The sequence below is a fragment of the Colletotrichum godetiae genome, assembly GCF_030913485.1.
Source record: "Colletotrichum godetiae strain CBS 193.32 chromosome Unknown BDP55scaffold_4, whole genome shotgun sequence".
NCBI classification, from domain to species: domain Eukaryota; kingdom Fungi; phylum Ascomycota; class Sordariomycetes; order Glomerellales; family Glomerellaceae; genus Colletotrichum; species Colletotrichum godetiae.
Window position 1 is genome coordinate 843,203 of NW_026851252.1, and position 23,765 is coordinate 866,967.

The 23,765-nt window shown below is 54.5% G+C and overlaps 8 protein-coding genes across 8 annotated transcripts; 5 read left to right on the top strand and 3 right to left on the bottom strand.

The window, feature by feature from the left end:
- The first annotated feature begins 336 nt into the window (after positions 1–336).
- On the top strand, positions 337–2,804 carry BDP55DRAFT_263312 (uncharacterized protein). The gene has a single exon (XM_060566352.1). It carries the CDS (start codon positions 437–439, stop codon positions 2,624–2,626), a length of 2,190 nt encoding a protein of 729 aa, XP_060435078.1. The 5' UTR covers positions 337–436; the 3' UTR covers positions 2,627–2,804.
- A 3,638-nt stretch (positions 2,805–6,442) lies between these two features.
- Positions 6,443–7,712, top strand: BDP55DRAFT_541920 (KH domain-containing protein; the record flags this gene model as incomplete). The annotated part of the gene is made up of 3 exons (XM_060568263.1): positions 6,443–6,851; positions 6,908–7,521; positions 7,575–7,712. The coding sequence occupies 3 exons, from the start codon at positions 6,443–6,445 to the stop codon at positions 7,710–7,712; spliced, it is 1,161 nt and encodes a 386-aa protein (XP_060435079.1).
- A 1,410-nt stretch (positions 7,713–9,122) lies between these two features.
- Positions 9,123–11,076, top strand: BDP55DRAFT_263365 (UAA transporter). Its single transcript, XM_060566353.1, has 3 exons — positions 9,123–9,555; positions 9,649–10,442; positions 10,505–11,076. The coding sequence occupies exons 1-3, from the start codon at positions 9,323–9,325 to the stop codon at positions 10,735–10,737; spliced, it is 1,260 nt and encodes a 419-aa protein (XP_060435080.1). The 5' UTR covers positions 9,123–9,322; the 3' UTR covers positions 10,738–11,076.
- Positions 11,077–11,749, bottom strand: BDP55DRAFT_263366 (uncharacterized protein). Its single transcript, XM_060566354.1, has one exon. It carries the CDS (start codon positions 11,655–11,657, stop codon positions 11,292–11,294), a length of 366 nt encoding a protein of 121 aa, XP_060435081.1. The 5' UTR covers positions 11,658–11,749; the 3' UTR covers positions 11,077–11,291.
- Positions 11,750–12,735: 986 nt separating this feature from the next.
- On the bottom strand, positions 12,736–15,739 carry BDP55DRAFT_263379 (dual specificity phosphatase). The gene has a single exon (XM_060566355.1). It carries the CDS (start codon positions 15,439–15,441, stop codon positions 13,090–13,092), a length of 2,352 nt encoding a protein of 783 aa, XP_060435082.1. The 5' UTR covers positions 15,442–15,739; the 3' UTR covers positions 12,736–13,089.
- A 1,164-nt stretch (positions 15,740–16,903) lies between these two features.
- Positions 16,904–17,597, bottom strand: BDP55DRAFT_646869 (uncharacterized protein). The gene is made up of 2 exons (XM_060573738.1): positions 17,197–17,597; positions 16,904–17,044 (listed from the first exon to the last, which is right to left on the bottom strand). The coding sequence occupies exons 1-2, from the start codon at positions 17,551–17,553 to the stop codon at positions 16,955–16,957; spliced, it is 447 nt and encodes a 148-aa protein (XP_060435083.1). The 5' UTR covers positions 17,554–17,597; the 3' UTR covers positions 16,904–16,954.
- Positions 17,598–19,097: 1,500 nt separating this feature from the next.
- Positions 19,098–19,596, top strand: BDP55DRAFT_263389 (uncharacterized protein). Its single transcript, XM_060566356.1, has one exon. The coding sequence runs from the start codon at positions 19,215–19,217 to the stop codon at positions 19,488–19,490; it is 276 nt and encodes a 91-aa protein (XP_060435084.1). The 5' UTR covers positions 19,098–19,214; the 3' UTR covers positions 19,491–19,596.
- Positions 19,597–19,962: 366 nt separating this feature from the next.
- BDP55DRAFT_646873 (uncharacterized protein) lies at positions 19,963–20,710 on the top strand. The gene has a single exon (XM_060573739.1). The coding sequence runs from the start codon at positions 19,984–19,986 to the stop codon at positions 20,200–20,202; it is 219 nt and encodes a 72-aa protein (XP_060435085.1). The 5' UTR covers positions 19,963–19,983; the 3' UTR covers positions 20,203–20,710.
- Positions 20,711–23,765: the final 3,055 nt, after the last annotated feature.

A 23,765-nucleotide genomic window follows, 5' to 3' on the forward strand; every position in this document is an offset into this window, starting at 1 on the left:
GATCTGGGAGTAGTAACTGTGGCTGTGGCGCTCTGCAAGGAACTACCCGAACCATTTAGGCCCTGCCGCGTTCTGATGTCCCCCCCCCCCGTGCCCCCCGTGCCCCCCAAACCCGCACTTCAGTCTTCAGCTCAAATCAACCGCCCAGTCGATCCCGGCCCCGTGGAACCTCCCTTGGCCTCTCAGCCCCATTGACCGGTGCCTCTTGCCGAGCGGGCGATCCCCTATTTGATTAACCTGATCTTAAGAGGTCAATTATCCCGTCCCAGTCTACGGATACGGACAAACCTCCTTTGTCTCCTTCATCGTCGCCCGCCCAACGTCAACATCTCCATTTCCCCTTCTCACACTCGGACCTCAAGTTCTGTGAGGACACATTCCCACTATCAACTTGGGTCAGAAAGCATGCGTATTCACAGGTGACGAAGCCGATGCAATGAGTGCCGATCTCTTGGACCTCGACAGCTTCTATCAGAGCCCTCCGTCACAACAAACCCAACCGGGGGGCCAACAGTCACAACCGCAACGCCCGCAGCAGGTTACGGCAACGTCGACAGACCTCTTTGACTTTGCCTCCTTTACCAGCAACAGCGTCAGCAGCAAGCCCGCGGCGGCTCCGGCTCCGGCTCAGCAAACCGTACCATGGCCTAGTTTTGAGCCGCAGCAACCAAGTGGTGCTGGCGGCGGTGGCAGCAGCGGTGGATGGGGTGATTTCGGCGCATTTTCATCAGGTTTCACCTCCTCGTCAACATCGAACCAGCAGCCGAAGCAGACTCCGCCAAACGCCGAGGATGATGATGGATGGGGTGACTTTGAGGTTGCGGAACCTACGCCCACTCAGCGCTCGTTCGTGATGCCCCCACAGACGAACAAGGCGAGGTCATCACCGCCGCCTAGGAACCGCATCGCGCGTGCCTCAACCTTTGATCTCATGACCAACAACCTCGTCAACGTCGTCGACATGCCTTACGGCTCGGGCCTGTCGCCCATACCCAGTCCCGGCCTCCCGTCGCCGAACCACCAACCCGTGGTCAGCTCAGGATCTTCATGGCAGCATGCAAATCGACAACCTAGCCCCGGACTATCGTGGCAGACTGCGAGCACGAAGTCGGCAGTCAGTCCAGGATTCTCATCCCAGACATCTTCGGCGAAACCGCAGCCGAGCCCTGGATTCTCTCATCATATGTACGGGGCTCCGAAGAAGCCGAGTCCGAAGCCCGCGAAACAGTCGGATCCTAATATTCTCTTTGATGCGGAAGAATTTGAGCTTCAGGGAGACAACGATGACGACGATGATGATGAATTTGGAGACTTTGAGACTGTTCAGACTCCCTTTCCCGGCGCGGACATGAGCCCTACTCTAGACTCAAGGCCGCCGACCCAGCGACAGCCACCGCCGCAGCCCGCACAGCAGCTGCCGCCTTCCATGGACCTCCTCTCTCTCGACGACGACCCCATCCCGGTTTCGCAGCCTCCGCCAAAGAGGCCTCAGCTCTCGTCCTTAAACCTCAACGCGCCCACCTCACCGTACCCACAGGCCCCCAAGTCGCCTTCCTTCCAGGAACGTAACCCCTTTCCAGGACTCGGCCTCACCACGCCGACCTATGGCGACTTCAAGAAGGAGGATAAGAAGGACGAGAAGCCTGAGTCGCCCACGCCCGTCACGGCGTGGCCGGCCTTCGGGCAGACTTCGCCCACGAAGCCGTCCGCCGCGAAGAAGCCTTCCGCTACCACTAATCTTCAGAAGACGCAAGAGGAGGATGAGTGGCCAGACTTTGAGGACTTCCCCGACGATGAGCCCTCGGCGATTGATTCTTCAAGGCCCCCCGAGAGCTGGGACTGGGATGCAGTCGATGGTGTCAAGTCGTCCACCCCAGCTCCGGCTCCTAAACCCACCACCGGCACCACCAAGAAAGCAGCTCCTAAACCCAAGAAAGAAGCACCACCAGCAGCACCATCGAGTATCCCCGACGACGCCCCGCCGCCCATCAACATTCCCCCTCCCTCCGTCATCCTCTCCATCTTCCCCCAACTCCTCGACCTCGCAAACTCGTCCCTCTTCAAGCCCACATCCCAGCTGGCAGCGCCCATCCGGAAACGCATCCTCGAAGACCCGAGCACGGTAGTCTTCCTCCGCGGCTACCTCCTCCTCGCCACCGTCGCCGCCCGCGTTATCGCAGGCCGCAAACTCCGCTGGCACCGCGATAAGTTCTTGTCCCAGGGCATGGCCATCTCCGCAGCCGGTGCAAAGGGCATGAAGCTCGCGGGCGTGGATAGAGCGCAGTCGGCACGCGAGGACCGCGAGGCGGCGGACGTGGTGGGCGTGTGGAGGGAACACGTCGGTAGGCTACGGTCCGCCGTCGCGGCGGCCAACTCCACCCCCGGCGCCAAGAACGACCAGCTCCGCGTGCCCGAGCTCAACGAGACGATCCCCGTCTCGACGGCCAAGGTGGTACCTACGGCGCCCAAACCGTGCGTCATCTGCGGTCTGAAGCGCGACGAGCGGGTGAGCAAGGTAGACTTTGAGGTCGAGGATAGCTTTGGGGAGTGGTGGGTTGAGCACTGGGGTCACAGGGCCTGTAAGAACTTTTGGGTTGAGCACGAGAAGCAGTTGCGGCAGAGGTGAAGAGAGACAGAAAGAGAGAGATTTTTTTGTAGTGGCGGACGGGATTTAGTCCACATCTTGTATATAACTTCACTGCACATACATGATACCTCGAGTATTTCAGTTACATGGATTGGGAGGCTAAGTTTTCTTTTTCAATTGTAAAAAAAGAAAGTATCAAGGCCATCCAGATTGATGTATCTCAGCTGATGACAATACGAGTCTAGATGGTCTACCGCTTACTAGTTATAATTTCATGTAAGGATCTCCCCGCCGTTTAGGTGGTCGCCTGCAATGGGACATGTCTACATATGAAGCTTCACTGGCGGGGCCCTGGGGCAAAGTGATGCCCCGAAGAGAACATGCGCAAAATAGTTTTACTCATCTTTGCGGTGGGCAAGTAGCTCTCGGAGGGGCAGGCGAGGAGTTGCGGGATAGGATACTGACCGAGATTCTGTAGCGTCTCCGTCGGTGAGCCAACCGTGTATACTGTACTCAGGCAAGGTATCCCGCGTTGAGCTGTAGCTTATCAAAGGGCAGGGAAGAGGTACCATGGTAAGTGAATGGCATTGGGTGAGAGGGTTGCGCCTGGATTTGTCGACGGTACGATCTACCCCGCTGTTGAGCTGCCTTGGTTGGCCAATCCGGAGTGCTGAAGGTGCAAAGTCTTCAGAGGCTGTCCATTGGCATCGCGGCTCTGAGAGCTAGGGTCTCAGCAGCGACGGATGGCCGGACACTAGTCAAATGTCGGCAACGGCATCATATGGTGACCGGTTAGCGGGGAGGCTGGCATTGAACGAATAGTAGGTCTTGGTTGCTTTTCCTGTGCAGTCCGGGCAGCAAAGTGTGTGGCTTCGAGTTACACCAAATAGGGAGCTCTGTTTCTGTCACAGGAAAGCCGAGAAACTTGACAGATAGGTATGCGGATACTGGGTGTCATGTACTTTGTATGAGCCGAGTCAATGCGGCGCAGGCGCAAACTCCAATGGGATTTCTGACATGCGATTTTGACGGGCGATGGACGGTGTTTTGGGACCGGGACGAGTGGGAGGCTGGATCTATCGGTACCGTTTCGCTAAAGTGTCGGCCGCACTAACCGGCCGCTCGCTCGGCGTGTACATTAGAAAAAGATGGCGGGGAGCCAAGCAATCAAAGTCATCTGTACCCGCCCTGGACACCGGTGACGCACACTGCAGCGCCGCAGCGCGGTGACGGGTGGAGCAGCAAAGTTCCCTTGTTGATCGGAGCGTTCCCGTTCCATGCTGGAGGAGAAGGAGGAGCTGTTGGGGAATTGGTCAGTTCCTGGAGCTTGGGACGCTTGATGCGCTGCGGCTCGAGCCTGCGACAGCTCTGAGGAACTATCTGTCATTGAAGTGCAGACGACGGAGTACTGTGATTGCGATCCGAGCGAGACGAGTGACGGCCACAAGAGCCGTCTGGTCGCATGTCGCGTGTCGCAGGTTGGGTGAAAAACGCCAAGTTGGATTGGACACTTGTTCGATCTGGATGCTCTCCAGCGAAAGGTCCGATGCGGCCGGGTCAGGCACCACTAGATCCCAGGTAGGCTAGCAATGCGCATTACGTTGAAAGACTCAACCCTGGAATGGGAGACGATTCGAGACGGTCGGGAATGCTTCTTCCCTGTCGTGTGCCCTGGCGGGGATCAGTCTGAGGGAGAGCTACAATACTTACTATGTAAGGGTACTGACATGTACTCCAAGAGGCCGCCTGAACGAGGGCCCTGAGCCAAAGTTTGCACCCCACCATCGATGAGGTGTAAGTGGTGTGAGAGACGGAGGGAGAGATAGATGGATAGGTCTATCCTCGTGTGCTGAGGCGAGGCATCGCAGTCCTTGTGTATGGCGTACGTGTCGTTCGCGGAGGAGCGATGGTAACCAGGAGGCTAAGGTGAAGATGAAGGCAGTCGAGGGGTTTTGGAGGGGAGAGAGCTTGGATGTAAGGTAGCTACTTTGTATCTCGTCCCCTCCATCCTCCGTCGTTACCTCACACCTGGTCTTGCCGCATATCCAAAGTCACATCCGTGAGTGCCAGAGAAGACGGGAAATGGCAATAAGATGAAGGGTGGTGTTTCCAGTTTCTTGAAGCCCGCCCGGACGTGGACGGCAACTTGAAAGTTGAGTGAGGTGCCCCTCGGAAGGAAGGAGCCCAAGTGCTAGGTAAGCTCCATGTGGCGTGGAGGGGTCCCGTCCAAGGTGCAGTACCTTCCAAACCTCAAGGAGGAGTACAGGCAAGATACCGTTTGGGAAGCATGTGCAGGAGGGGCAGGATACTTGCTGTGACGATGGCCCTAGCGTTGCGACATGTATTGCTACGGCCAACTTCCGCCGATGAGGTACACGTGATCAAGTGTTGCAAGGTGGGACCACGGGTAGCCAGCGTTGGAGTCTGGATGCGCTTGCCTCTATTCACTGTCGTACCTGCCCGGTCTTCCTGCCCACTCAGGCCCCTCACAGAACAGTTCCTTCTTGACCTTCCAGCAACGAGCTCCCCCAAATTCTTTCCCCTGCACACCTACAGGTACACGACCCATTCTCGACCGACCACATCTTACCACTATCCGTCCAGTACCTACCTACCTCCACTACCTCTTGCACCAGAACTTCCATTCTACCCGACCACGACCCAGGTACCTTACACAACCACCACCAACAACCGCCTTCAATAGCCAGACCGGGTACACCTGTCTTACTACTCCAACTCACATCATCGTAAGTACCTTCTACCTTTGCTTTTCCCAGCCCATCCAGAAAAGAAGGAGTGGGAAAAAAACACTGAGGCGCACTTTCCCTCCCATCGCTCTCACACATTCACATTTACCTACCGACTTTTTCTCCTCCCATTTTCCACTCCCACTCTTCTTTTCCTTCACCTCACTTCTCCACGACCGACCTCACTTCTCTCTCCCGGCCCCCAACTCTTCACCTCTTCCACCTCTTCACCTCACCAACTCTTCCAAAAAAAAATTCCTCTCACAACCGCCTCTTCAACTCTCCCGTTCCCGCTCCCACTCTCAACCTCTCGTCCACACCCGAGCTCTCCTCTACATCTCTCCCATCTACTCCTCTACTCCTCTACCCCTCCATCTCCCAACTTTCCCGATCCACCACCCACTTCAATCCACCACCTCATCCTCCCCGCCGACGCAACTACTCATCCGCTGCCGCAAACGAGCTGCCCCAACGCACTTCAACCTACTAACACCTCCAGACCGAAGCCACTGCTCTACAGTTTCAATTCACTAACGTCCTGCTTTATTGCTTGACAGCTGAATTTCTACAAGTTTCACGCTTCTACGTCAGCAGCGCCACCACTTGCAGCCAGTACCTTCCTGCTTAATAGTACAGGAAAATACCATAGTGAGTTGCACCACACAAAACTACCACCCCGCGCCATCATCACCCCCACTTTGTATGTGCAAGAGCTCCCGGCCGCCGTCTACCAGGACGGGTCAGGGTCAGGGACGGGTGATCCTAAAGACGGGTATGCCCGTATATAAGATAAAATATTCCTACTACCATAGCTACTTGCTACCGCCCACGGTTGGGAGGTGATGTCGATTTTCCTCTTCACCTTTCACGCGCCTTTAGGTGGGGAAGTCGCTGCGCTTGCCCTGGATCGTCCTGGACGGGTCGAAACCACAACTTCTACAAATATTGGATTCTCACCCTCCCTTGCTTTTCACTTCTTCTTCCCACTACACCACTTTCTTTTTCACCCATTTTTGGGCATTTTGTTGGATGACTGTACTAATTGCGATATTTTATTTAGAATCCCCTTTCGAATCAATTGCCCCAAGCACATTTCGAACTGCTCAAAATGTCCTCCACCCAGGATAACATTGCTGCCAACGGCAACGACCTCGTCGGTTCGCTCGACCAGCTGAAGCTCGATGACGGCGAGACCCGTCTTGGCCCTGACGGCGAGCCCGCGCCCCGCACCGACGAGGAGTACGCCGGTTCTCAGCTCACCCTGAGAGCTATCGTGTCTTCCAAGGAGGCCGGTGTCATCATTGGAAAGGCTGGCAAGAATGTCGCCGAACTTCGCGACGAGACTGGCGTCAAGGCTGGTGTGAGCAAAGTCGTTCAGGGCGTTCACGACCGCGTTCTCACCATCACCGGTGGTTGCCAGGCCATTTCTGAGGCCTATGCGATTGTCGCGCGCGCTCTCCTCGAGGGCGCTCCCGCCATGGGCATGGGAGGTGTCGTCTCCAACACTGGCACTCATCGTAAGTTTGTCTCATGTGGCGCGCATAGAAGAATATCGCTAACGTTGCAATCTCAGCCATCAAGCTCCTGATTTCCCACAACCAGATGGGTACCATCATCGGCCGCCAAGGCCTCAAGATTAAGCACATCCAGGATGTGTCGGGCGTCCGCATGGTCGCGCAGAAGGAGATGCTGCCTCAGTCGACTGAGCGCATTGTCGAGGTCCAAGGCACTCCCGAGGGTATCAAGGGTGCAATTTGGGAGATTTGCAAGTGCCTCGTCGATGACTGGCAGAGAGGCACCGGTACCGTCCTCTATAACCCGGTCGTTCGCACCCAGCCTGGCACAACCTCCACCATTGGTGGCACTGGATCGACCAACTACTCTTCCGGTGGCGGTCGCGCCTCAGAGTACTCTTCTCCCCGCGTCATGCGCACTGGAAACGGTGCCGACTTCAGCACCACTACCAACAACGGCGGCAGTGGTGGCAGTGGCGGTCGTCCTTACGGCCGTCGTTCCGACTCCGATGCTGCTTCCCGAGGCCCTCCCACCCACGACGAGAATGGCGAGGAGCTTCAGACCCAGAACATCAGCATTCCTGCTGACATGGTCGGTTGCATCATTGGCCGTGCTGGAAGCAAGATCTCCGAGATCCGCAAGACCTCGGGTGCCCGCATTTCTATCGCAAAGGTATATTACCTCTTTACTACACAATTCCATGCTCAAGATTACTGACCTGTTAGGCTCCCCACGATGAGAGTGGCGAACGCATGTTCACCATCATGGGTACCTCCAAGGCTAACGAGTCCGCGCTTTTCCTGCTCTACGAGAACCTTGAGGCTGAGAAGATGCGCCGCCAGACGGCCAACTCCCCCGAGTAGAAAAGCGTTTTCGGAATCGTCCCTTTTCAGTTCGTCATCCGGCCTCAGGAGCTGGTACTTGCAGACAATGGCCGCAAGGCTCAATATCCGAGATGAGAAGTGTCATACTTCAGCACATCATCTCTGGGACGCGACAAAACACTTTTTTCAATTGCTTTTTTCCGAGTTTCGAATATCTGGGCCAAGGATCCCCAGACATGCGCACAAGAATGGTCGCCGGGGTGGGACCACAACAACTTTCACTTTCCGTTTTCTTGAACGCTTTGAGTTGCTTTTTGGGAGGATGGTCCTCCGGTCTACGTTTGGGCAGGCATCAGAGGTCCCTAAGTCTACGGACCGGGATTGTATTCAGCCTTTCCAAACCGAACATACGGCACGACTTATGATTACCTCATGCGGATACCTCTTTGAAGCAGAGTTGCTTGCTTCAAAAACATTAGTAATGAAAATCGGCCAGCAACTCTATCCCCGACCCTGTTTACCCAACCCCAACCCGCCACGATTTCTCACTGGACCGAAGATATCCTCAGCGGCCTGTGTTTTCCAGCCGGTTTTTGGGCTATGGAACTCTTTACGCTCTTGGTATGGACATCCATTGCCACGAGGATTCTAGATAGTACATCCGACTCATAGCTAGGCAAATTAACACGTTTGAGCAAGGCCGCTCACAAAATTTCTGTCTCGTTGCTGTTGGTGCGTCTTGAAACCTTGCCGTGAAAGTCGTTGAATTCGTGTTCTACAGAAGGATATGACATCCATTTATCTGTGGTCCAATTATCGAATGCGGTAGAGGTGAAGTGAGCAACAGAAGCTGTCGCGCCCTTTTTTTCTATCAACTTAGGTGCCCACAGTGGTAGCTGGTTATTTTCTAAAGACACTTCACCCGAAGGATAGGCTTGAATTGATTGAATTGACCGTTGGAAGGTCTCGAATCTCCTCCAGGATGGATTTGCGATCACGATGTGATTGGCCAATGTCAAGCGGGTTTTTAGGGATAAGTGTTTGTAATGCCGATCCGGAGAGGAGACACCGGGCTGGGCTGATTCCTGATAAGGTTAGGGCGGCGGCAAACAAGCAGTGGAGGGGAGGGACCCTGAAGAGGCTTGGGCGGAAGGGGTGCAGCGTGGTGTGCGTGGATGGTGTGGTTCTGGGGGGGAGAACTCGGGGGAAGATGCAACGGGTAAGCTCTCCACCTTATTTTTATTTTGGGATGAAGCCAACCTGTCATTTGCCCAGCTGCTCTTTGACGTCTGCTGTCTGCATTCGCTTGTCTCCGTGTCCACATCTCGAGTTGTCTATCTTTCCTGCTTCTCAAACTTGAGGTTTCGTAGTACTTTCGTTCTATTCAGCAGACTCCTTTTCCTTTCGAGCTTGCATTGTTGGAAGCTTAACGTTCAGTCGTTGTCGCTCCCTTGCAGTAATTTCGTTTCCCTGGCTCCCTTTCCGCCCCTTCAGCTGCGCGCGCGCCCACGGTACACGCTCAACGGCATCGAGTCGCGCTACCATACTCGAGCTTTCTTCTTTTCCAGTCTTTCGACGCCAATTTGCGCAACACGACATACCATTCGAGCGAGTCGAGTCCCGGCCAAAGAAAACAAAACAGCGACGCAATGGCGCGCTCGAAGCAGGCCACCCCTATTCGTCGGCAGACATCCTCCGAGTATTTTAGCAAAGCCGACGCCCTCAAGCGGACGCCCAGCAATGGCAATGGCGCCATGGCTTCTGTGACTGCGAAGGAGGCCAATGGCAAGGTTGTTGCTACACCTGCGGCTGCGGTTGTTGAAGCAAAGGAGGCCGGCGCACTCCAAATTCTGATTGCCGTGGGCGGTATCTATGCCTCTTTGTACGTCCTGGGGGCCTTTCTTGACTTTCCCCTGCCCTATGCCTCCTCAAATAACTCTCGCTCCGCGCATTACTGACAATGGATCTTGCGCAGTCTGACTTGGGCCTACCTCCAAGAGAAGCTCACGACGACGCCCTACGGCCTGACGTCCAAGCCCGAGGTCTTCAAGTACCCCGTCTTCCTCAACACGATCCAGTCCCTCTTCGCCGCGACGACGGGGCTCCTCTACCTCTGGTTCTCCTCCCGCAACGCCGCCTCCCTTCCGCCCGTCTTCCCCTCGCGCGGCATCGTCATGCCCCTCGCCCTCGTCGCCGTCACCTCCTCCCTCGCCTCGCCCTTTGGCTACGCCTCCCTGGCGCACATTGACTACATCACCTTTTTGCTCGCCAAATCCTGCAAGCTTGTGCCCGTCATGCTCCTCCATACGACGCTGTTCGGCAAGCGCTATCCGCTGTACAAGTACCTCGTCGTCGCGGGCGTCACAGCGGGCGTCGCCGTCTTCACGCTGCACTCGGGCAGCAAGAAGAAGAAGTCCGTCGTCAACCCGGACGCCAACATGCCCTGGGGCATGCTCCTCCTGAGCATCAACCTGCTCTTTGACGGCCTCACCAACAGCACCCAAGATTACATCTTTAGCACGTTCAAGGGGTACACCGGCCCGCAGATGATGTGCGCCAACAACCTCATGAGCACGGCCGTCACGCTGGGCTACCTCGTGCTTAGCCCGTGGCTGGTTCATACCGGACTCGGCGAGTACCTCGGCATGGACGTCGCCGGCAGTGCGGGCGAGCTGACGGCCGCGTTGGGTTTTATGGCGCGGTACCCCGCCGTGTGGTGGGATGTCCTCGGCTTCGCGGCGTGCGGCGCCGTCGGCCAGGTCTTTATCTGTATGTTCTTCTCTCTTCCTCGTGATACTTCAAACAACTACTAACACTGCGGTTCTTCCTAGTCTACACCCTCTCCACTTTCTCCTCGGTCCTTCTCGTCACCGTCACAGTCACCCGCAAAATGGTCACCATGGCCCTCTCCGTCTTCGCCTTTGGCCACAGTCTCACGAGCATGCAGTGGGCCGGCGTCTCTCTCGTCTTTGGCGCCATTGGCGCCGAGGCACAGATCGCGACCAAGGAGAAGAGGGCCAAGGAGGCTGCGAAGCGCGCGGCGGCTGCTGGGAAGACGCAGTGAGAGAAGGAGAAAGTGGGATATTCCATTTAACCCCTTTCCTTCTAGATAAAGGAAGATGGAAGGTCGGAGTGCATGACTTTGTATGGGACTTCCTTGTTTCAAGGTTTCTTGACTACAAAACATCAGGCCTCGTTGTTTCTTCTTCCCTTTTATCAAACCTTTTGATTATTCATCCTCGTTCTTCTGACTCTCTTCTTGGTCAAACGACCTCTTCTTCTCGAGATATCCCAATCACCTTTTTGATCATGTGGCATCGGACGCAAGACCACTCATTCACTTTTCTGGGGGGGGGCCAATAGAGGATCAACTACACCACCACCCCTTCCTCTACAACCTGTAAATACACACGCCGTACAAAAGACGAGAGAAAAAAATGAGTAAAGCCTCAAAGTTAAATGGGGCTGGCGTTAGGTTGGCGTTTCTCTTAGTTCTAGATTAAGATAAGAGATACAGACATACACAAGAGTATACATGAAGAAAAGTCTGAGACTACGTTTTGCTGTTGCGCTCAACTGTCTGCTTTCGGTCCATCAGTCCAGTCTCTCACGTCCCATTCACGAGTTTTCTAAGGCGATGATGCTCCTTACTTCTCTGGACCCCCCTCCGTTTGTCTGTGTTTGATAGAGTACGAATACATGGGAAATGCCCGCTACTCCCGAACATAAACGTGTCTGCGGCATGAAACAATTGGGCCGAGCCACCTCGACTCGCACATCCACGTACCGAACTGCGGCTTCCCAAGGACAGTCACTTACTTTTCCAACGCCAAGTTCGACTCCGGACCTAGCACCGCGGCTGGCGCCCACCAAGACACACACACACACACACGCACGCACGCACGCACGCACGATGTCGAGTTCTTGAGTAAGGACCGGGGTAGGGAGGTAGGGAGATAGGGAGAGGAAGAGGGAGACAGCCATTCTATTCGCTGATCACTCCTCCATTTCCCTCCTCCCTCTGTGAGGAGATGGTGTTACTCCTTCAATCCATTTAGCTAATAGACTCCGTTCTCTATAAAGGTCCCCAAGATAAGGGATGCTTCACTCAAATTGCCACCGGAATTATTGGAGAGAAGTGTATAACCGACACTGGACGGGCTGCTTGTTACACGTGTTGAACACTAGACAAGTCCAACACAGCTCCAAAAGCATCGACGAGAAAGGAAATCCAACGTACTGTATGGGCCAGTCTTAGTCTCGCGTTTAGCTGGCATTTCTCACAAGACCAACTACTATTTGCCAAAGGTACACAAAAATGGGACGACGAGGTGATGTTGTTACCCATACGCTTCATTGTACTGGCGTAAATCACTCCTACGTAGGATCACATTCACATGGGAACAATCAGAAGCACTTGATAATGCATACTTAGTATGGCTCTTCGTTTTTTACATTTCATCTACCTCGCTCCCCCTCCACCCCATCCATGCATGCAGTTATGGTATCCTCGTCTCATCCTCTCCTGCGTTCCTTTGGACTCCATGTGCGTTGTGGTAGACTCATCCGTAGATGGACCACATTGAAAGAAAAAGAAAAAGAAACCCAAGCGTCGAACACAAGAAAATAGCATGGTGCCTTTGTGAGTATTTCTCACGACCGTTCCCTCTTTCCAAGTGAGTCGGCCCCCGCTAGGAAAGTGCCTCATGAAATAAGAGCCTGTACCAAAATCCCTTCCAACTCCCTCGTCCAAAGTGGGCACGCCAATAAACGATTGCAAGAAAGATGGCCGATCCCCGGTGTTCCTTGACTGTCCATGTCCAAGAGATGAGAAACGTGTCTCCTATCTTTTCCGTTTCGATATATGCGTTGTGAGAACGCAATTCTAAATTACACATTTTGGTTTATGGTTGTAGGGTACTTTTTCCGCAAAGTGGTTACGTGACGAAAACCATCGTGGTTTCGCCACTCGCTGCGCTCTGAAAAAAAGGCTCGAAAATGACAAAGGAGATGCCAACTCAAGGTGGGTGGGTGCACCATTGACCTTGGCTGGTGTTCGGCGTGAAGAGGGTTATGTCCCTCTGCGCATTCGTTGACGGTTCTGACCCTTGTTTCGGTCTCTTGCCATAGTCGATGCAACTCCTGCAAATGCTTTGAACCGGTCGGTTCCAATTGGCGAGATCATCTGCCTGGCGTGCACTTGTCTCGGAATTCGTCCAAGGCTTCCAAGGTCCGTCAACCTCGTATTGATTGTAACGAGAGTCGATGCATTGTGCAATGCACGCGTATTTGACTAGTTCCATGTCGCAAAAAATAGCAACAATAGTCAGAGTTCGGCCGAGTACCGCCGAGGTAGTTCGGTCCCGGGGCGTTTGGTGCTAGTGACTAGTGGCGGTGTGTTCCGTCCTGGCTGCGGTCATAGCAGCTCGTCAATAGACCTCACAATTGGCGTTTCACCTTTTGTAGGCGGACTGCGCGGGTCGGCAACCTGGGTGGGGCGTCCGAAGGGGTAGAAAGGATCCCTGGGGAACATTGTTTCTCGAGGCGAGAACAGACCTTCGCTTGGAGTTGGCGGAACCTCAACAAACTGCATGCCTGGAAATGCGTGGTTGGAGTCGTGTAGCGGGTTCTTCGTCATCGTCTCGGCTCGTGGTGACAGGAGAGCTGCATCGTCGGGCACTGCGCCAACCACAAAGTGTCTATCCTTGGGAGCCGCAACCTCCTCTTCGCGTTCTAATGATGGGCCAAGATTCAGACTAGAAAATCCAAAGCCGGCGGCAGGGCCAAATCGGTGTGCTCCGAATCCGGGAGAAGGGGGCGGGCCAGGCGACGGTGGCGGCTTGGCAAAGAACGATGATGACGAAGGTGCAAGGCCCGAAACTGGCGGCGTAGGCTTGAAAGGCATCAAGCGATCAACATCAAAGTTTCCAAACTTGGCCGAATCGTCGTTCTCTTTTTCTGACCAGGAGAAGCTTGATGGGGCTGACGACGGCCCAGGTGAAATTGGCTGACTGCCGGGCGTTGAGTGGCCTCTGGCCCGGGTAGGGCTACCTTTCTTCGGGCTCGAACTATCAGAGCTGCCTTCCTTTTCTCCAGGCAAAGGAGCCGTCAAAGGCTCTTTGGGTGCAACGTCAATGGCCGCATCGGCAGAGAGTGTCAGGCGGTGCTTCGTGGGGCTTCGTCCAGTTCGCGGGCGGAAGGCGGATCCAGGCGAGGTCTTCTTCTTTGACATCTGCTTCTGGAAGTCCTGCAGGCAGTACATGAGCTTCATGTTGGGGCTGATCCACTTGCTCTTGCCCTGGGCGGCGTAGTAGGCGTCGTTGACGCTGAGCTCGGGGTTGCGGTATAAGCCGTAAGCAATAATGAGACTGGCGGATCGACTTGCGCCTTGCTGGCAATGAACGAGAACCTTCTTGCCCTCCTTCGTCCGTGTCTCAATTGTCTCGCAGAGATGCATCAGATCCTGCGCAATATCTGTGTTGTGATCCCAGGGCATGTGGATGTACTCTGGGCGCTTGATAGAGAATGACATGGCCTTCGGCGTTGTTGGTGTTTCCGGTCTGTCGTTGGTCGGGAACTCAAAGGCGGTAGAAAAGCTAGCATTTGACACCGCGGTGTCGGGAATGGGGCTGAGGACAGCTGGAGAATCTGACATGACCTCGTCTGACTTGGGCAAGAAATTGAAAGGGTTCTTGACTTCCCGCGCAACATTGATGACAGTGTCAAATCTGGAGGCTTCGTCGGCTGTCGGCTCCAAGTACAGGTAAACATTGTCTTCGTAGATTGCAATGGGGCCATCCGGATAACCCGGCGTCTTCTGGTCCTCATTGTTCTCGTTCTCGTGATACGGTTCGAAGTCGAGGGCGGCGCGGCTCGCGAGCTGAGTTCTGATGGGCGAATCCTCCTCGACAATTGTCGTGTCGAACGACTGGCCCATACCAGTCTTTGTCGGCCTCAAAAATTCTGAAAGACCCGACTCGTTCCGTTCCAGAACCTTGGGGAAGGTCATTCCACCCGGGGGGCCAAAAGTCGCAGACTTCAGCGAGGGCAGTATGTGAGGCGACGAAGTTGAGTGCTTGAGGGCTCGTCTCTGCAAAATAGGCGCCATGCCAGGGGTGCCGGGGACCTCGAGGGTGTTTCGCATAACCAAGTCTGACGTCTGGGTCTTGAGGCTGAGCTGACTAGGCTTGCGCTTCATTCCTGGAATGGTCGGCTTGATGAAAGAGGGCGACGCGGGCTCGGAAACCAGTGTTGAAGCACTGTTTCCCATGAAAGGCGGCTGAATTGACAGTCCCTTCATGTTCTTGGGGCGACGCGGCGAAGGAGACGTCATCGGACGACCGAAGCTAGTGGTTTCTGCCGCCGACATGGTGTTCATTGAAGTCAATGGACCAAGGCCGCCAAAAGATGTGGCGGGGAAAGAGCTGAGGGGTATCAAGTTGACGGGAGAATCGGGGGATGATGAAGGGGACGGATCCGACAGCGGGGAGCAGTCACTTGTTGAGAGGGTCGTTGTAGGCGAAGATTCGGCAGACTCGGACGCCTGAGTAGAGGTGCTGTCGTGGTGCTTGTGGGAGTGATCCATGGTCGGTCGCAAGGACTGAACCGGGTTGGCCAAGGGCTTTCCAGTAGCCTCCATGTCAATCAATTTGGGGTCGACGAGCGTGACGGTCTCTTGGGCGGCGATTGTCTCTGCGTCGAGATCGAAGACTGACATGAAAGAGGGAATCTGATCTTCGTAGATCCTTCTTGCCGCTGCTGACGGCATGGTTCTGTGTACCTTTTGAATGGGCTGCCCAAATCCCTTTTCTCTTTCTCTTCTCTTGCGCGAGGGAAACGTGCTGGCGGCAGTCTCGGGGGACGAGACTGTGTAGGCCGCGAGGGGCAACGTTGGCGTAATGATTAAAGAAATGATTGCGGCGTTTGGCGTGGAAGGAGCGGGAGTCGCGATTGAAGTTTGTAGAATGGGAAGAAAAAGCCGATAGGCAGGCGGGCGATTGGTTGTAGATCGGAGGACAGCGCTGCTGAATCCCGTGGATGCTTTTGTGTCCTTCGTCGTCGGCGGGGTGGTTGTGGCGGTCCAAGTCTCTCGGCAGGACCGAAGTCTCTCTCTCTGTTCTCTTACTCCTCCTCGTACTCGGGGCGGTGCCGCAGGGTGCGCAGAGCAGGTGACCAGTCTCGCGACAGGAATAGGTCAGTCGAGTGTTCGTATGCGGCGGGGGCCCTGGTGGGTAGTGGACAAGAGTAGTAGAATGGTCGTCGTGGTTCGTGAGGTAGGAGGAGGGTGGGAGGACGACGAAGGGGAAGAAGAGTAGTAAGTTTGGTTGGTGATGGAAGAGAAATGGAGAAGAGAGAAAACAATGGCTAGTGGTCACGACGAAAACGGCGGCACGGGGTTAGCACATGCTGTTGGTGGGAAGAGAGATGTGGCACGGTCCGGTCAACACGGATGCATGGAATCGCCAGGCGGGTATGCGTGAGGTAAGTGTAAGGTAAGGTGGTTGAAGGAAGAAGAATACTGCAGCTGGTTTTTGGATTGCTTGCTGCCAGAGAAAATTGGTAGAATTGAGAATAGGGGAGGTAGTGAATAAGAGAAGAGGGGGTGTGTGTGCGTGTGTGTGTGTGTGTGTGTGTGTGTGTGGTGGTTTGGGATTGGGGTGGGAAGAAGGGAAAATGGTGGAAGAGAGATGGTGAAGTGGTTGAAAGTTGAGGTGAATGGCGGACGTAGGAAGGGTTCGAGAGAGTTGGGGATGGGCCAACAACTGGAAGGGGAAGGAAAGAGAGGACTGGGGCCCTTGGGGCTCTTGGGTCTTTGGTCTTGGGGGGGAGGGGTGTGGGCCGTAGCAGAGACCCAAGACCCAAGACCCAAGAGGTGAAGGCCTGCACGCAAGCGACAAGCGACTTGGAGTGAGTGAAAGGCAGGCCGTCCGTCGCCCAGTCAGTTGCCCTCGTCGAACATGGACGGGCTGGGTTTGGCCTGGAGATGCTGGTCAAAGTCAAGCAAGGCCAACGGGTGGTGGGAGGGTCTCCCAGGATCAAGTCGCTGGCTGAGGGCGAGAGGACGACCAGGGCAGGGGTTCTTACGTCCCTGGGATGCTAGTGGCCAAGGCAAGGTACCTTACCGTAGGAGGGAAGCACGCGGCAAGAGGTACCTACCAAAGGCACATATATCCTATTGGGAACCTTGTCTTCCATGTTCTTGCCCTTCCCTTCCCACTTCCTTTGCGGCCGGTACACCACCTAGGTACCTATTTACTAGGTAGGTCAGATACGTACCAACCTTAGGTACCATGCATCATCCCCCTCTCTCTGTCGCCTTCTGTCTGAGGTTCACCTGGCGAAAGTGCGTCTGGGTGGTAAGGATTACCGAGGTACGTACTTTTCTACTTGGTGTGCCTTTTTCTCAGGTTAAGGTAAAAAGGTACGGACTACATTAAGTAGCATGCTACGAATAGAACACACCCAGCATCTCTCAAAAGTGACCACCCTACCTATTACGTTCTCACCAATGTATCTGGCATAGTAGTCGACACAGGACGTAGACGGCGAGAGGAGGAGATATACCAGCAACTGGCAAAGCCTGGCCCCGTAAGGAGTAGTGCTGAGGTAGTGGAGAGAGAGCAAGGAAGAGGACAAGACTGGAGAGGGTGCGCGATGCAAGTGACAGAATTCCCTGTCTGGTCACCAACCAGCACCTTTTGTCACAGAATGCTGTCCAGAACCCGTCGCGCGTACGGGTACGGAGTGCGGATCCGTAGAAGACAGTTGAAGAGAGTCCAGGTAGCCTGGAGGGAGGGGCAAGCAAAGACGAGGCAAGGCGAGACCGGGCAAGGCAAGGCAACGTGAGGAGGAGGAGAAGGAGGAGGAGAAAGCAAGGCATGGGCACTGATAGGCACAAACTGGATCTCCATCTCGACACTTTGGCTGGCTGGCGGGGGGCGTCAGATCGGGAATTGTTAGTGCGGCCTCGTCTACGGCCTCTTCGCCTGCGCAGGGCTACCCCCCTTAGCTCCAGTATGTGAGGGCGTAGCCGGAGGTAACTACACGAGAGCCGTGGACTAGCCCGCCGCCATTGACGAGGACTTGGACTGGTGCCCGTCCTTGGGTTGATTTGCTGTTGTTTTAGAGCCGTGGGCCACCGACGCCGCTGGTCCAAGTCTATTGTCCAGAGTAGTCTGTATCGAAATGCCCGCTCTGCCATCGTCAACTCGACTCCGTTACCGTACTCCGTACCATAGGTGGCAGATGCTTCTAGGCATGTGCCGCTGTTGTGGATACGGTACTTTGTACGCAGCAACGGACAGACACAACGTGGTGACTACTCTGACCTGACACCTGCAATGTGCAGAGAACAAGCAGCACAGAAGCAACCGAACATCATCAGCACGCCGGCATGGTTGGAGTTCTGGACTGACTGGATGCTGATGGGCAAACGAGGGTGGAGGGGCAAAGGGGATAATCCGGTGTTCCGCTGCCGCTGGCTGCTGCGCTGCAAGAAGCAGACGAACGGCAATAACTGGTCCAATCCACCATCTAGGTAGGCCTGGGCCCCTCCTCTTCTCTCCATCTCAGAGTCAGATCTCTGTCAGCTTTCGTCTTGTGATTCACCAATTCATCCTACCTACTTCGTACTTCTCATCCAAGTTTCTGTGGTCCGTCCCCCCCGCGCGATTGAGAAGGCGGCAGGAGAGAGCGTGTGTGTGGTCTGCACCTGCTGAGTGTGTGTGAGAGAGAACGAGAGGATTGGCGAGGGACCGCCCAGCGCAAGTGGAGCCGCCCAACCACACCACGACTTTTCCACTTCCCAGGACGGAATAAGTGGGGTCCATGGCTTGGGGCTTGGTGCGAGTGATCCCCTGGGACCCTGCCCTGGGTCACCCCCAAGAAGTGGGGCATTGGGGCTTCGTCGTGACTGGAGCGTATTTTGCGAAACATGACCGGGGTCTATTAATAGCCCACCCTTCTCAGGGCAAGAGAGAGAAAGAGAGAAAAAAAAAAGGTCCGCAGTCCCAGTGGTCCGTCGCGTGCATGCGCCTTGCAGTCGCCCGTCGTCGTCGTCGTCGTCTAGAGGTCGGCGCCAAATTTGGACCAATGGCACACCAGGGAGTTTTAATTCGGTCACTCCTGCCGTACAGGCGAGGAACGTACCTGATTTGCTGGATTCAGTTCATTTCAATCCTTTTTTGCCTCCTTATCCCGTCTTTGCTAGTTCATGGGCTCATGGATCTATCTGTTCAATGTGTTGTAGTTATCTAGCTGTGTATCTGTTTCTCTGCTGCCATTGCTTGCCCCACGATGAGTTGTAGCCGCACAGGTATAGTTGTCGATCAGAGACTATTCAACACTAAAGATGCTGGCCTGCTGCACATATAAAGTGCTCCGTCATTTCTCGCCACCTGCTTGGGGGGATCTTGTCCCTGATCAAGCTGGTGCCGGTGTTGGTGCCGCACCTCAATCTCAAGACAGGAAGAGATCTGCCAGGGGAACATCTACACTACACTGCACAATATCCTTTCGTCGCAGGTTCATGTAGGAATAGCAATGCGCCATCGCAGTGGCGGCGGGATTCGGTCTTCGATTGATGGTTGCTTATTTCCGGCACTCTCTCTCTCTCTCTCTCTCTCTCTCTCTCTCTCTCTCTCTCTCTCTCTCTCTCTCTCTCTCTCAGTTCCTGTGCTCCAGCAAAATGCCTACCTCTGTGTCCTCCCTCCTTCTCATGCGTTGGTTTGTTCCACTTCACTACGAAATGAACGCCATGTGTTTGAAGTTGCTGACCTGAGAACTCCGAACCAACCTATCAAGCTGGGTTCTCGATGATATGCAAGTGACATGTTTACACATCACACGCACACACATACACACAAAAGGCCACAGCGATCATACACACTATTACCAACACCCAGACGCGGCTCTCAAACCATGTGTGCCAAGTACCCGTATCCGTAACACGGCGCTACGAGAATCGTTAATACCGTAAATCCATTATCCAAAAGACTAGAAGGAAAATGGCAGGCATGTCAAAAAAGACATGGCTCGACGCCGCCGGCGGGGCGCAAGTTACGGTGCGCAAACGCCCAATCACCACCAATGTTTCCGGTTAGCACCCCTGTCATGTCCCTATCCAAGTTTCCGTCTTGCTCTCAGGCGCTTTGCCTTGCTGAGGCTGTATCCTAATATCGAAAAGTCTGAACTCTGTAACCGAAGAGCCGCCGTCGTCCTGTCCTTCCTCGGCGGCTTCGCCTTTGGGCTGTCAGATCTCGCCCTGGCACCCCCCCCCCCCCCCCCCACCAGTTGTTCCCAGTATTGCCTGATGTTACTTTTGGCGCAGTGGCTGGCTCAACTCTGGAGGCGAGAGCCTCCTGGCGTCCTGTGCTTTATTTGCTCCCCCTCCACCCTTGCAACAAAATACCGAGGTTCTGGTGCTGATTATGGTGCCAGGTACTTTGCTTCTGGATTCCTTGCTCAGGTTGCTCTACTCCGTACGAAGTATTCCTGTATTCTGTACAGTCAGCATTTCCAGCCCACATAACACATTCCTCACGAAACCCAAAATACCCTCCACTCAAATATGCCTAGGCAAATTCCGACTCTCGGCCGGGATCGTGGATTTCCGTGGGTTCATCGAGAGTCAGTTTGGCAAATGTTGATTGCAGATCATTCCATCATTCCAAGCCCACTATACTACGAAGAACATCATCATCATCCGGACCGTGCTTTCTCATTTGACATTTGACATGTAGCCAATCTGGTGAATCAGACAGTATCCTTACCGACAACTGGGTCTTCAATCATTAAACCCAAGGTTCCAAACCCACCACTCACCATTCACAGTCAACGAGGGGGACTCAAGTTGCCCTACGCAGGTCGTGGCAGTCTAGAACATTATGTTTCTGAACCATATACCAGAAGACAACCACCCCTTCCTTCCCACCGCGGGCGACGGGCTTGCGCGACATGCCACTGCCACAGGCATGCGTTTGCCCGTTCGTGCCCTTTTCTAGATGCGGTCGTCACCAGCCAACCACCGGTTTCAGTTTGAACCACCATCTAAAAGCAGCCGCTGCCGCCCTTTGTATGCGGCGTGTCCCCTCCGCGGCTCCGGCCTTAGCCGCCAAAACATGCTCAAGGACACGGCTCTTCTCTCGCCATCTTTGCCCTTCTGAACACTGGACAGCGAACACAGCCTTCTTTGTGGCTCCTCTTCCTCCTCCTCCTCCTCCCTCCTCTAGCCGGCGGCAACGAAACGCTGCGGCCGTCCCGTAGTTTCTCCCTCGTCGAGTCCATTCTCTCTATCGCACTTGTCAGTTCAAGTTCAAGTTTTCCTATCGGTCTCGCCGCCGGACCCCCAATTGCGGCGTTCAATTGCGCGCGGGCAGGCAAGGTAGGATGGAGACTTTTTAAATTTCAATCTGTCGGAAACAGGTACAGAGGGCTCAGTATCCGTAGAAAGTGATGGGCCCCTACCTAACTTGGTAAGAGCCAATATGGAGCTGCACCCGATCTAGATTTACAACTTCTCCATTCTCTTTTCCCCCAAAAACAAGGGGACCTTTGGACGAAAAGAATGGAGGCAAGGAGACTTTTGAGGCTCAAGTTTGAACTATACTACGGATTATCCGTACTACGCAACCGTACAAAGAGCCGCCCACTCTGTAGGCGCAGGCTTTCATCTGTCGGCGGCTGACCGAGCAGATGGGAGGGAGACGCGTCGTAACCAGTCCCGTGGGAAAATTCGACGTTCGTCTCCATTCTGTGACCCTCGTCGTGCCAGGGATCAGGCCGTCAGTCACCCAGTTCACACTTCTCACTGGATGACGGGCTCGCTGCATCTTTCTCGAACAGAGGGACTCATCATCATAAGGAAGAGATCCTCTCTTTTCCGGTGGGTTGATTCTTGAAAAAGTGCCAATCTCCCAGCTGGCACCCAAGGTTTAATCGCTTGACAGGTTGAAAGCGGCTAGGAGATTCGAACCCTTCCCCCCCCCCTCGACCTCGTGGCAATACCAGGAACCAGAGACAAGATTGACAAGCCACACCTAAAGGCAACATTCCAGAGTGTCCAGGGCAGCAGGCCGGCCAGAGAGAAAGAGAAACCGAAGGGGGGGAGGGATGGACAAGAGACAGACGGGGAGGGGTAGTCGAATTGTCTTGTCAGGGAACCTTTTTCCTTTGAACTGCTCGTTTTCATTTGAGTGCGGGCGAAAATCCCGTTCTTGACAACCAGAGACATCCCTCCTCGAGTCTTGCCAGCCAAATCCCTGCGCGTCCTCGTGTGGGAGATGCCGAGGCAGGGCAGAGCCGTCGTGGCTCCTCCATGGATGATACCTTCACCTGACGGAGGGACGGCCATAACAATCCATATTATCTCTTTTTCTTTTTTCTCTTTTGCCAGAATTAGGAACACTATAGCCGACGGCTCGTATATGTGCGGTACTCTATTTACCCACGCTCACCGTTCGTCAATCTCTCTCGAGATAGATGGAATATCCACCGTCCCCTTCGTCCCATGTATTGACTCACTATCCCCCCATGCCCCCTCATCCCATACTATAACGGCGGTGATGGTGGGGAGAAGGTGGGGGGGGATACCGGCGTCATCATTTGCATCATCGCGACAAGCAGTTGAAGACGACGACGTTGACGTTGGAGTCTGCTCTAGAGTCTAGACGCGTTGGTCACATGGGGAATGGAGAAGTAGAGAACGCTCGGGTGCTGATACAACATCTTGGTCCTGAACGACAAGCAGAGCCTCCTGTTTTCCCCCTTGTTAGATCATCGCATGAATTCCAGATGGTACCCGTCTTTTTTTTTTGTTTCTCGACACGGGTTGGGACGCTCGCACGCAGCAGGGCCGTGTTTGCGGCGACGTTCGGCAAGCGGCAACGTAACACAGCGAGCGCCCAGGTTAGCTCATCCCTAAACATTCTCAGACTTGAACCAGCTCATCGCAATTTCGCGATCGTAGATCAGGAAAATAAAACTCGGTAAAAAAAATAGAAAAAAAGTCTAGCGGGAAACGACCTGCGACAAAGTGAGATCACGAGACCAGGTATGGACACAGCAGCGTAGTAGTGTACGATCTTGCTCCCTCCCAAACCCTTTTGGCCTTGGTCTAAGTATGAGAGCCTTTTCCCCTACGACTCTGTTTTTGTTTTTTTGTGGCTTGCTCATCCCGCTGAAGGAACACTGCAGCAGATGGTTCAAAATGGCGTTCGCTTCGTTCGTACTGTATTGCTGTGCTTCGTCTGCGTGTAAGTGTACAGTGTTGCCATGCCGCATGCGAGAGAGTCTACATAGTCTATAGAGAGAGAGAGAGAGAGAGAGAGAAACGAGCCCGTCGCCCCCCACATCCTGCAGCTTCCAATTTGGCGCTGCACGGGAGATTGGGAGCGTCGGGCCCTTGGTGTGAAATTTGAAGCTATTTTCCTCGACGTCTTGGCAGGATCTGAAACGAACAGGGATCGTACGCTCCCTGAGTCGTCAGGGGTGTAAGCCCTGTTTGATCCACTCCCGCGAGTCCGAAAAAAGAAGTGGCAGCGGTAAGCTGCACAAGAACGTTGATTGGTCAGATCATTAGCGGCTGCGTTACCGGGAAGGAGAGTCATTTGCCAGCTGGCAACGACTTTCAACTACCAATTTCCAGCTCTCCCCATCACCAACAGCCTGGGAAAACACCAAGAACCATCCACGGGCGAACACCTCGGCTTCAGAAGAAAGCCCCAGACGTGCAAGAACGGAGCGACCAGGAGGGCGGGGCTTCTGATCACCGCAAACCTAGCCAGGCCCCTTCCTCGGAGCGAAGAAGAACAAGAAGATCCAACGATCGCCAGTTTCCTGTATTGTACAGAGTACGGAGTAGCGAAATAGTGGCAAAAGAAGGAGCGGCAACTGCGCGAAAGGGGATGCACGCGAAGGGCAACCATGGATGGGATATCGAAAAGTCGGTCTGTTCATCCCGCCAACACGCCCATGCCCTTTTTTTTCCACCAGGGAAGATCCCTTTCTCCCATCTCTTCCCATTACCCAGGCATTGCTCCATCATCTTCTTCACAACTCACTCACTCGTCGACTCGACACAACAGTATGCGCCGT

What these genes read in the sequence shown, in the direction of transcription:
- BDP55DRAFT_646869 (XM_060573738.1), bottom strand. Translation starts at nt 17,553, where the DNA reads ATGCCTTGCTTTCTCCTCCTCCTTCTCCTCCTCCTCACGTTGCCTTGC. An exon ending in TCTACGTCCTGTGTCGACTA is followed by an intron (nt 17,045 to 17,196) that starts CTATGCCAGATA and finishes AAAAGTACGTAC; the next exon opens with CTCGGTAATCCTTACCACCC.
- BDP55DRAFT_646873 (XM_060573739.1), top strand. Translation starts at nt 19,984, where the DNA reads ATGTTACTTTTGGCGCAGTGGCTGGCTCAACTCTGGAGGCGAGAGCCT.
- BDP55DRAFT_263312 (XM_060566352.1), top strand. Translation starts at nt 437, where the DNA reads ATGAGTGCCGATCTCTTGGACCTCGACAGCTTCTATCAGAGCCCTCCG.
- BDP55DRAFT_263389 (XM_060566356.1), top strand. Translation starts at nt 19,215, where the DNA reads ATGCGCCATCGCAGTGGCGGCGGGATTCGGTCTTCGATTGATGGTTGC.
- BDP55DRAFT_263379 (XM_060566355.1), bottom strand. Translation starts at nt 15,441, where the DNA reads ATGCCGTCAGCAGCGGCAAGAAGGATCTACGAAGATCAGATTCCCTCT.
- BDP55DRAFT_263365 (XM_060566353.1), top strand. Translation starts at nt 9,323, where the DNA reads ATGGCGCGCTCGAAGCAGGCCACCCCTATTCGTCGGCAGACATCCTCC. An exon ending in GGCGGTATCTATGCCTCTTT is followed by an intron (nt 9,556 to 9,648) that starts GTACGTCCTGGG and finishes GATCTTGCGCAG; the next exon opens with TCTGACTTGGGCCTACCTCC. An exon ending in CGTCGGCCAGGTCTTTATCT is followed by an intron (nt 10,443 to 10,504) that starts GTATGTTCTTCT and finishes GGTTCTTCCTAG; the next exon opens with TCTACACCCTCTCCACTTTC.
- BDP55DRAFT_263366 (XM_060566354.1), bottom strand. Translation starts at nt 11,657, where the DNA reads ATGGCTGTCTCCCTCTTCCTCTCCCTATCTCCCTACCTCCCTACCCCG.